The sequence below is a fragment of the Lemur catta genome, chromosome 7 (assembly GCF_020740605.2).
Source record: "Lemur catta isolate mLemCat1 chromosome 7, mLemCat1.pri, whole genome shotgun sequence".
Taxonomy (NCBI): Eukaryota; Metazoa; Chordata; class Mammalia; order Primates; family Lemuridae; genus Lemur; species Lemur catta.
Window position 1 is genome coordinate 96,099,243 of NC_059134.1, and position 12,415 is coordinate 96,111,657.

General features: G+C 37.4%; 1 protein-coding gene across 1 annotated transcript; it reads right to left on the reverse strand.

Moving 5' to 3' along the window:
* Positions 1–2,210: 2,210 nt before the first annotated feature.
* LOC123641858 (olfactory receptor 1009-like) lies at positions 2,211–3,152 on the reverse strand. The gene has a single exon (XM_045556793.1). It carries the CDS (start codon positions 3,150–3,152, stop codon positions 2,211–2,213), a length of 942 nt encoding a protein of 313 aa, XP_045412749.1.
* Positions 3,153–12,415: the final 9,263 nt, after the last annotated feature.

Here is a 12,415-nt window from a genome sequence, read left to right on the forward strand (position 1 = left end):
GTGATATTAGGATTAAATTACAAGCAACTGTCTCCAGGACCTGAGTTTATTCCTGTCCTGTGCTGCCTCTACTTCCCCTCCCATTATTGCATTTTAAGATACTTCAGAGGAACCAATATTGGAAAATCTGGCATACTTAGAACAGCACTGTAGTTTGAAAATTTTGCTGTTTTTACTGAATAGTGTTTAGCACAAAGCAGCAAAATACGTTTATGGTTTATGCAACGATTCCACATCCATTATCTAGTTTAACCTTCACAGTAGTCCTATGATAAAGTAGATATTGTCATTACTTCCATTTATCTCGTCATGGACTTGACTGATTACATCGAAAGTGTGACCACTTACATATATCTTGGATCCACTATCTTGTAAACTTCATAGTTACAGAAATAATGTTCATTTTTTTTCACTGTTATATGAAGCACCAGGATCAGTGGCTGCCATACAGAAGGTCAGTAATTATTTGTTAAATAAGTGAAGGTATGAATGTCTTCCAATCTTAAATCCTAAATTCTATATTTATTTTTATTATACCTTATTTCTTCTCTACTATCTTCAACAAATATTCTAATATATCTGGGTAGAAATCTTATTCCACCCAGGAAACTCACTCTCAAACAAGGTTTCTGAAGTCCAAATGGATCTACTACAAATACATTTCATGGCAAGCCATATTTTGGTGTTTATAAACCATAAAGTAATAAAAGAGAGTTTTCCCAAAATCTCAGTAACTAGCCAGTAATCTGGTGAGAATAAATTGATTTCTAAGGTTCTTACAGCTAAAGCATGTTATGATTGTGTGGTTACTCATTGAACAATTGTCTGTTTTCAGAAATTGTGCATTATGGAATAGCTCACAATACATTGTTTGTAGAAGAGTACTCAAAAGTATAGAAACTCTATTTACCTAACCAGTACACTGTGACTTTCAGAGAAAGCTTTGTAATCGTCCTTGCTAAATTAAATCTGGGCAAATAGGTCAAACTAAGAATTTCTTAAGATTCTTAGGACATTTCTATAACAATTTGGCCATAACAATATAATATCATCTAGGAAGCTGATCCATCTCCTTAGTGAAGCTCTCTCCTTTTTGTCCCTTCATTCCGAAGCCAAGAGGTAAAGCCACATTGAGGGAGACAAGATAGAATTGGGTAACCTTCCTAGGTCTCCAAGAGAACAGGGAGATCCTGGCAGGGGCATCCACTCTCCACATGCAGTGGTGGCACATCACCCAGCTACGGACCCAAAGGATGCCCAGTACTCACCATGCCCAGGACTCAGACCCATCAGATTGAGCTGCATGGATATACTTCTCTGCAATGCTGGAAATCCATTGACCTTACCATGAGCCAGCAGATCCCCACCAAAGGCCTACATTCAACTTTTGCATTTCTTCACACATTCTTGGATGGGCTGTTGCCAGGTTTTAGAAGGCACTGTCATATGCACAACCAAGCTCCAACCTCTTGAAGTTCAAATAATCCTCTAAACATATATCAGAAAATTGAATCCTGAGAAAATGCAGGCTTAACCCATTCTATCAGAAGCTCTTTGAGGTATAAAACGTATTGCAGATGAACACAAGTGTCTTTATTACATCAGTGGACCAGTGAATCAGCTCATCTGTCATGGAATGCAATACAGATCGGTGTTCAGTCCCTATGATACATGTAATCTTTTGTGTCAAGGCAACTAAAAAAAAAACAAAAAAAACTGATATGTACAGCCAAGAGTTTCATTCCATTCATGAGGTTAACCATAAAATCCCACATTATTTTTTACAGATTCCTGGTGACAGGAACTAGATGTGAGTGCAAAACATACAACACTGAATTTTAACATCCCAATGCCAAAGAGTCAGCACGAAAGGAAACATATTAGCAGAATAATAAAAAATAATAACTGAAATAAAATAATAATGTAAAGCTTTTTATACAAAATAATTGGACTGTGAGGTGTTCCAGGGAAGTGAAATTAAATGGTCTGTGGTTTTGAACTGTAATATCAGCATGTTACAGAGAAAAGATCACATACAAGGTTCAATGAATCCACATTGATTGAATAAATTAAGCAATAATTTGATGAATGAATGGATAAGGTGATGCTAAGTGGCGCCCAAATATTTGCAAGTGTCCTGCAATCTTAGGAAGCCACACAATGAGTCTGTACTTTCAATATTTTTCTCCCCAACTTCCTTTCTAGATAATCTAGGCTCTGCAAAACTTCCTTCTAGCAACAGTCCTGTGAATGGCATCTTTGACCTCCTTGTTTCTCAAGCTGTAGATAAGTGGATTCAACATAGGAATCACTGCTGTGTAAAACACAGACACCACTTTATTGAGATCCAGAGAGAAACTCGCACCAGGCCGTACATAGATAAAGAAGAGAGTACCATACAGGATGGAGACGGCTGTCAGGTGAGAAGAGCAGGTGGAAAAGGCTTTGCGCCTCCCATCAGCAGAGCAGATCCTCAGGATGGCAGTGAGAATGTAGATGTAGGAGACCAGGATAGTCAGACCGCTGAAGACTCCTACAGCTCCAGCCACGATGAAAACTACCAATTTATTGAGCCTCGTATCGGCACATACAAGGGAGAGCAGGGGAGACATGTCACAGAAGAAATGATTGATGACATTAGGGCCACAAAAAGGGAGACGAAATGCATTTGTTGTATGAGTCATGGTGTTCATGAATCCAATGACGTAGGGACCCATCACCAGCTGGATACAGAGTCTCTGGGACATGGCAACTGAGTACAACAGTGGGTTGCAGATGGCCACATAGCGGTCATAGGCCATGGATGCCAAGAGAAAACACTCTGCTGCCACAAAGAACCCAAAGAACCACTGCTGCAAAGCACAGCCCAGGAGGGAGATGGTTTTCCTCTTCGCAAAGAAGTCAGTGAGCATCTTGGGGCTCACGACTGAGGAGAAGCAGATGTCCACAAAGGACAGGTGGCTCAGGAAAAAGTACATGGGTGTGTGAAGGTGGGAATCGATCCAGATGAGAACAATCATGCCCAAGTTTCCAGTTAGATTAATGATGTAGAAACTCAGAAAGAGCAGGAAAAGGAAGACCTGCAACTGGGGCTTGTAATTCAAGCCTGTGAAAATGAACTCGGTTACCCTTGTGTAATTTTCATTGGCCATTGACTGGTTCTTGTTTCTACCAGAAGGAGAGCAAAGGATTCATGACAGATTTGGTAGACAGGTCTTCAAAAATGAGACACAGCAAAAATATACCAGGAATTAAATGAGCGTTTAGCATGATATGAGTTAGTTATGCCGTGTAGCCAAGGAAACAAAAGGAAGACATACATCAGTGCAAAACAGCAGACCTGAAGCTATGACATTTTAAGACACTATGGAAATACATTGATGCATAGATGAGAGAATGGAAGTCTACAGAACAGGAGCAGACTGTTCAAGGTCCCATGAGTAGTTACTGGGAGCATTGGTTTCAGAATAGATGCCTGGTAATTCCCACTTCAGTCAACCTTACCTGAGTCCACCAGCTGATATAGGAGAGTGAGAATGAGGCAAGTTGGAGGAGAAATGAGCAACCACTCATTTCTTGGCCATATGGTGTATGCTTTATGATTACAACCTAAGGCTAAATGCACGTTTTCCAAATACTCTGGACAGGCCCACAACCTCTAACCCTGGGAAAGTTATTTATCTTCATTTGTGAAATGGAAATAATAAGAATAATAACACTTACCAAGTATTGTGAGGATTAAAGGAGAGACTGCTTGCAAACCATCTAGTACAGTCTTATTGAACACCTAGAGAAGTGCTCAATAATTATTACTCATATTATCATATTAGCTAATCTCTCTAAAAGGCCTGCACACTAAATAGTATTATTCCGTTTTATATAGGCTTGGAGGAACATTGAAGCTCAACCCACATTCAGAAAGCTAGTGACTGGCAGGGATGGGCTTTGAATGTGTCTGTCAAATGGGAACAGGTATATTCCTTCCTTTTTAACACTGCTAGAATGATTCCCAGACTTCACAGTTCCTTTGATCTCAAAGAGATCTAAAAGAAAAGAAAGAAATCTGGAAATGAGCTTGTTGGGGTAGTTTAGAAATGTTAGGGTGACCCAGGGATATTGTTGGCATAGGAACCTCTGTGGATGTGACAGTTTGCATAGATGTGTGGCTGTTTTCCAAATGGTAAGGACATTCAAGGACAAGAGAGACAGAAAACAGTTTCTCTCCCGGGGCAGAAAACTGCTCCAGGACTGCTATCAGGAACGCCCAACCTGCTGGAAAACTAGCCTGGCCGCAATCCTAAATTTATGTTCTCTTTTAGCTTTAGACTAGAAATAGTTTAGCTGAGACTACTGTGCACCTGAATATCTTAATCTTTATAAACAACCTCTAAAGTTTGCCTGTGGGATATCTTTATCATATGTAATCTTTATGGAAATCTTATAGGACATTGTTTACCTATAGGATGTCTCTAGGACATGTTTGTTTGTATGATTTACAATGATCTTTTTGGTCTTGGGATGAATAAATACAAGTGAGGAATTACTCTTGGGACTCTTGGTCTGGAAAGCCTTGAGTTCCCTGATCCCACTCTCTCTCTTCCATTGTCTCTTTTCTTATTCCTGCGCGACGCCCTATTTTCAATCCTGTCGGCTGGTGAATTCCCCGCATAAGCTCAAATCCTACATCCTCAATTTATCATTCTGTCACCCACTGTAAGGGTGACCTTACAGTTGATCTCTCTGACCCTTAGCAACCTAATTCATGAAATGTGGCTAAAACTCATGCTTTTTGATCTTTGACAATTGTCATCAACTTAAAATGAGAGGATCAATGTGTAAGTATTCAGAAAACTACTCTTACTTTACTTTCAAAAATTTTTATTAGCCCAGGAATATTGGAGTCCAACATCATACTTAGGCTAGGTACCTTTTCTTCATTTTTCTAACGTGAGATTTATTATTTCATTTTAACAACGCCTCCTCTGAGGACAATAATATACACTTTAAGTTATCTCATCACACTCACCTCCTGCTTGTTAAACCTCTTCAAGAGTCTCATAACTATTCCAGGGTCACACCATAGTTCAGTCTTCCATTTGACAATTGTCCAAAGCTCTTCAACCCTTCCTTGTCAGTCTTGTTTCCACGACTGCCCAAGCCTCCTATCCCTCTAGACACGTTCTGGTTTCTCAATGTCTCTGTTCCATTCAGTCAGTGATAGAATAGAATACTATGGTGCACACATATCAGACCACACAGAGTAGGAGACACAGGCGGCTCTTGGGCTCAGAGCACTAGGACATCAGCAACTAACCTATGACAGCCTTCCCTTAGTGAGGAAATCACTCAGGTGGTTTAGGTAGGGATATGAGCTGCATTCAGTGCTATCTTTTCCCACTCTTATGTCGCTAAAGCATCTCTGTCCAATTTTATAATTATGCGAATATAGTTTGATCCAGTTGCAGAACCTTGACTTATCTCTACATAAATCATCTCTTTTTAGATCTTGCTGACTCATCGAACCATGATGAGGATCATTCTGATCCTGGCATGAACAAAATATAGAATCTATTTTAATTCTACTTAATGTATGTGCTCTTGAACTTGTTAAAAAGTAGGTAGAATGAAGATCAGAAAATGATTTAAAAGTTCTCAACTTACATTCTAATAGGCTCCTTCTTCTTTAAAGATGACAGAAAGAAATAAAGTCAAAATTAGCCAAGTTTCTCAGATTTCATCCCTGCCCCTCACATGGCTACCCTCACACAAAGAATAGGTCAGAACTGACCATAGTCCTTTGATTTTATTCTTTATCTTCATCCAAAAGATATGTGGAAGACTTCACTGAAAAACATAATTGGGGCCTTTGTCAATTAGATAAAAGTTCTCTACATTAGTTGCATCATTTTTTCTTGTTGGTGCTGTTGAAGACACTCTGTCCCCAAAGTGCACCATGTCTTGGGAATGAAGCTGCTATGGGAAAGTGCAATTAAAGTTTTGCTTCATATCCTAAAAAAAATCCAATGAGATCTGTTTCCTGATAATTTTATGTTTGTTTCTAGCTGGATATAGTGGCTCCATGCTCTAGTTCCAGGCTCAACCAGGAAACTCCATGGTATCCCTTACAAGACTGTGACCATAAATGATGGAGATCCTCGCTTAGTTAGCTCAACAGATATTTACAGTGTCCAGAGTGGCACTGCTATGGATGAACCAGCAGTTAAATATCAAAATACATCTATGCTCTTTGGAAAAGAGCTGCCTCTCTTAACCCTTCATGTGCCCACCAACCTCTGGACCCACCCTCCCCCCCAGCCCCTCTACTCCAACACCAGATTGTCCTATAATCCAGCTACCAAGAGATGGTAACTGGTACAATAGGAGGCTCCAGGACCCTGTTTAAGCCAGCATTCTTTCTGATGGGTCAACATCTTTTTCCTACCGGTAATATTTTTGTGTGTGTTTTTGTTTTAGTTGTTTAGAGACAGGATTCTCCCTCTTTTGCTCAGGCTAGAATGCAATGACATCATCATAGCTCACTGTAGCCTCAAACTCCTGGGCTCATGTGATCCTCCTGCCTTGGTCTCCCAAGTAGCTGGGACTATAGGCACACACCACACACCACTGTGCCCAGCTAATGTTTCTACTTTTTGTACAGATGGTGTTTCACTATGTTGTTCAAGCTGGTCTCGAACTCCTGGCTTCAAGCAAGCCTCCTGCCTCTCAAAGTGCTAGGATTATGGTATGGGCCACTGTGCCCTGGCTCCCAGTTATATTTTGAATACCATCTCTGATCAATGTCTCTTCTTTGCAAGACTTGGTGACATGAGGTGAAGAATGCAGAAAAGACCAGAAAACGGGAAGAATTTGGCTGGTTGTCAAAGTAATTCAGCTAATTTCCTCATGTTCTTATAAACTGAAATGCATTAATTACCAAAAAAGTCTATCAATTTTTTGAGTAATATTGGGTAAGGAATTGTCAAAGAAATTACTAATTCAATTAAGTTACTCCAGTTGATGGCTGTCTATAGAAAATTTATATTGAGAAATTAATAGATTTGTATAAGGATTATATTTTTCAAAATTAAATTTTCACTGAAAAAAAAAAGATTCTAAATGTATATAAAACATTTCACTAGGAAATACATTATGAAAAATAGCAAAAACAACAAGTGGGGCACAAAAGACCAGACATGCTAAATAATAAACATTCTATGAATATATAAGTAAATATTAGAGCAAGGCTCTACTGGCACAAAAACAGATGACTGAGTAAAACTGATATAATTTAGCTATATGTTTCTTAATAAAAATATATATGGTAAAGGAGGCAGTTCGATGAAAATTAGGGGAGTTTGAGAACCAAGCAGAATTTAATTTGACATCTGTGTGTGCCATTTGCTATCATATAGCTTTAGGAAAGTCGCTCCACTTTTATAAATCTTAGGTTTCCTTACCTCTTGAATAAGGATAATTCCTACTTTACAGAGTTGTCTTAAAATAAAATGAATGGAAGAATAGGCACCACATGTACTCACCATCAAACTGGCGCTGACTGATCAACACTAAGGTGCTCACACAGCAGTAATATTCTTTGGGAGTAAGGAGGTTGGGGGTGGCTAAACTCACAACTAATGGACCCAGTGAGCGTTGTAGGAGGGGAAAGGGCATGCCTCAAATCATGGTTTGGATGTGACAAAGTCATAACATGTAACCAAAATGTTTGTACCCCCATAATATCCTGAAATAAAAAAAATAAAAAATAGTAAAATAAAATAAAATGATCTTTAAAGGACTTAACAATATTACCTGTTACTAAAGAGTTTTACAACATTGCCCTTTCTTAAAGAGTGTTCCAAGAGCTCAATGTCATAGAATTTTACGATTACCACCATTATTAATATGTAAATGTTATCCCATGGTAGGATATTACTTTTTTATGTATTTTTAAAATTTCTGAATAATTTAGAGTAAAATACAAATATGTGAAAACTATAGGAACACAAAAATAAATATTTGCCAAATATTCTAATCTATGATCAATTTTTAAGATGGAAGTAGTAATAAAAAAAAATTTTACTCATTTTTATTTATTTTAAAAGTACCAAAGGACTGGTTAGGAAAAATATTTGCAGCTAATGTTATAGTTTTTTATTTATTATTGTTATGGTTGATGTAAGGAATGTTTGACACAATTAAAACTCTGAATTATAAGTTTCTAGAAAAGGTATACCATAATTCCATTACATGTCATAGGAAAATCATTTTCTCCCTTTATACTCTCATTTCACAATCAAAAAGATATGAGTATTAAAGCAGATTGGTGATATTAAATTTTTATGCTCCATGAACTTTAGAAAATCTCAGAAAAGCTCCAGTCCTTTCCTGTGGAATAAATGCGCATAGACACAAACATGCAAAATTTATATATGATTCCACAGGCTTCCATAATTCATGCTTAGACTTTGAATGCTTTTTCCAAGCCTATCATTTTAGTAACGCTTTCAGTTACTACAGAAAATTTTAGTGGATAATTTTATTATATTAACTGAAAAGTTGATGCTGCCATCTAGAGAAAAACGTTTATCAACACCTTGAGAAGACACTATTACAGGTTCCTTTACTAGGATTGTTATTTCCTCTTTATTTGAACACATTCTATATTATATTAATTGATAAGTTGATGCTGCCATCTAGCGAAAATGTTTATCAACACCTTGAGAAGACATTATTACAGGTTCCTTTACTAGGATTGTTATTTCCTCTTTATTTGAACACATTCTATATTCACTGAGACCGTGTTAACAGGAGGTGACTTAATAGTTGAAGAAAAGAAGGATTAAAAAAAAATGTTTTAAGAATAACGTGAACAAAGTTTGACACTCATGTTGTAAAACAGAACTAATATTTAAAAATAGGTTTTTAAAAATTCAGCACATTAGGCCATTTTGAGGGAAGATTTATTAACAGAGAAACTGGAGAAGGACTAACCAACTTTAAGAGTTAATTCTTCATAGCGTTCCTTTCAAAATGGCACCTGAAGAAAACAACAGCCTGATGTACTCGGTTGGATTTAACAAACTTTTATTGAACAACTACTCTGTGCCAGATAGTGTGTCAGACTCTGATGATAAAGAAGCGTTATCTCATCAAGATATATTCTAAGGAAGAATTCCTCCATTTCTAGACTAATAAAATTTTATAAACTTTAATCTGGAGCAGAAGGTGTCCTATGCCATTCAAACATCCATAAAGATGACCAAACTAATGAAATTTTTACCAAACTAAAAAAATCAATAATAATAATAGAAACATCAGCCAACATCTTCTGAGCACTTACTTATAACATATAATATAGTTTTAATAATAATATAATGCCCCGGACAATGTTACCCTCATTTCATAGATGGATTAAGATTTTTCTTTAAATTATCTGTAATTTTCGTATTTGTTCTTACTTTGAATTTTGCAATATGTAGGCCTTACTTGTGTAACCTGAATATAACTGTGCCATTCATATTTAAATTTTCTCTCTATTTTTTCCTGTATTAGGGTTCTCCAGAGAGAGCCCATAGAAGATACAGATACACAGATAGGTACAGATACAAATAGATACAGATATAAACATAGATATGAAAGGAGATTTGTTAGGGGAATTGGCTCACATGGAGACTAAGTTTCAGGACAGCCATCTGCAAGCTGGAAACCCTGGATGCAGTCCAAGTCCAAAAGCCTCAGAACTAGCCAAGCTGATGGTCTAATTCTCCCTCTGAGGCTGAAGGACTGAGAGCCCAGGGAGCCACTAGAGGAAGACATAAGCAAGCAGGAAGAATTATCTGCTTCTCCAACCCTCTCTGGGAATTTGCAAACCGGGACACTTACTCCCCATGGTCATTCATCCCTGTGCCCATCCCTGTGCCTAGCTGGCTACTGGGGATAAAGTGATGAGTCATTGTCCTTACCTTCACAGAGCTGGCAGTCTGTGAAGAAGAAACACACTCATAAATGAGAAATTATGACAAAGAAACCAGAAGAGAGAATTTGATCCATTCTAGAAGGCTATAGAATGCTAAGACCTCACTAGGAAATCTCATGGTCTTCCTAAACTGTGCACATCCAAATTAAACTCAAGATCTTCCCTCCCGAAGCTACTCTTTCTCTAGTGCTTTCTATCTTAGTAAATTGTACAATTTTATCAAACGTTCATGTATTTTTTCATGCATGCATGCATTCAAGAAGTATTTATTGGATGACTACTAAAGGGGAACCACTGTGTTAGGTGCTAGGAACAACAGAGATAAACAAAACAGACACAGGCCCTGCACATGTGGAGCTTGTGGTCTGATAAGGTGGACAGTCGTTAAAGAAATAACAACCTATAAACACGTAATTGTGAATTTGTAATAACCTATAAATGTGTAAGTACAAACCTATAAATGTATAATTGCAAATGTGTAAGAGAAAGCTAAGAAAAGATATAATGCATAATGAATTTAGATTTGGATTAATTCAAGTTACTGAGGGATTTGGAATAGATCAGAGGGATCAAAGGTCTTTTTTTTTTCTTTTTGAGACAGGGTCTTTCTCTGTTGCCCAGTGCAGAGGTGTCATCATAGCTCACTGCAACCTCAAACTCCTGGACTCAAGCAATCCTCCTGCCTCAGCCTCCTGAGTAGCTGATACTACAGGTGCATTCCACCAAACCCAGCCAATTTTTCTATTTTTTTGTAGAGATGGGGGTCTCGATTTTGCTCAAGCTAGCCTCCAACTCCTGGCCTCAAGCAATTTTCCTGCTTCGGCCTCCCAAAATGCTAGGATTAAAGGCATGAGCTACCTCGCCCAGCCCAATCAGAAGGTCTTTAGTGGATGAATATACAGGTTTGGATAGATGAACATGTATGGACGTGGAAAGATGTTCCCAATATGGTATTAAGTAAACAAAATCAGTGTGTTCTGTATGACTTCATATGTATGAAATACAAGAATAGGCAAAATGAATGTATAGTGCTAGAAGTCAGAATAGTGGTTACCTCTTGTTAGATTGTGGTAAAGAGCACTTCTGGGTGCTGGAAATGTTCTATATCTTCATATGGATAGGAGTTTTGTAGATATATTCAAATGTAAAATATACTCTTTTACACTCTATCTTGGTTCCCTGATTTTTTTGGTCACAGATGTCACCTTGGATATGGAATCAATTTTCATTCTCTTTTTTAGATTTTTTGTTTATTTGCTTATCTTTCTACCCCACCAGCTTCCATGGGAATTACTGCTCCCAATATGCATAATACACAATGCTGTGTCTAGCACATAGTAGGTACACATAAAAGTTTATTAAATTAATTAACAATTGTAACATTCGTTGAAACCCTTCCCCTCTTAATTAAATAGCATCTTACTGAATGTTGCCCCCAAATCATTACATAACACAGACAGTATCACTGGAAGAAAACATGATGAAAAAAAAACAAGCAAAAAAATATTCTGGGATATTAGAGACTATTTATGTTCTTTAAAGTCTATGGGCTAAAATTAAATGCTTCTTAAAGCAAGTCAAAATAAGGCAGAGTGTATATCCGAGGGAGTCCTACATCTGTACAAACAAAACATTCCATTCCCTCCTTTCTTGAGTTAGTTGTTATGTTCCAGAAAAGGAACACAGAAAAATGCCTGAAAAAAATTTATATTGGCAGAGGGGAAAAAAAGATGGAATCAAATTATGAAGTCATGTGCAACCTATAAAATGGGAATTAATGCCCCACCTAACACATAAAAATCAATAAATAACAATAGTAGTAACCATGACGTTACTAAAGAACTGCAATACATTCTCCACTTTACCTCCATCAATCATACACTTACAGTGGCAAAATGCCAATAAGTGGCCACTATCACCCACAGTGAGTATTGTAGTAAAAGTGCTTGGTAAAATGTCTACTCCAAACATGCAGATAGTTTCAGAAGTGTCCATAGTTATGTTCTACCACAATAATGCCCTTTGTGACAATTTATGTTTTAAAAGACGCAAGACCAAACTCTCAAAAAACTAAGGAAACTCAGCACTCCATAATCCAAAACTAAGGTACTGCTGTTAATTTCACTGGTTATGATTTTTCCACTTATTCAGAATTTTAAAAAGAACCTGTTATTTCCTAGTCACAAAACATGAGAATATTTTCACAATCCCAGGTTTTCTATAATCCACCCATCTCTGTTTAATGTTCCAAATCTCATTTCTGCTGGATGACAAAATCAAATGATAAAATTGGTCCTAAAGATGCCATGTGACTTATCAATGACACAGAGTAATAAAAAGTGAAATGCAACTTAAATGTAGGTCTCCCATCACCCAGTCCAGTGTCCTTGCCACTGTACGTTGCTATTTCTCAATCTGTAGTAGAATTGGCATCCTAGG

Coding starts and splice junctions, on each gene's coding strand:
- LOC123641858 (XM_045556793.1), bottom strand. CDS start 3,152: ATGGCCAATGAAAATTACACAAGGGTAACCGAGTTCATTTTCACAGGC.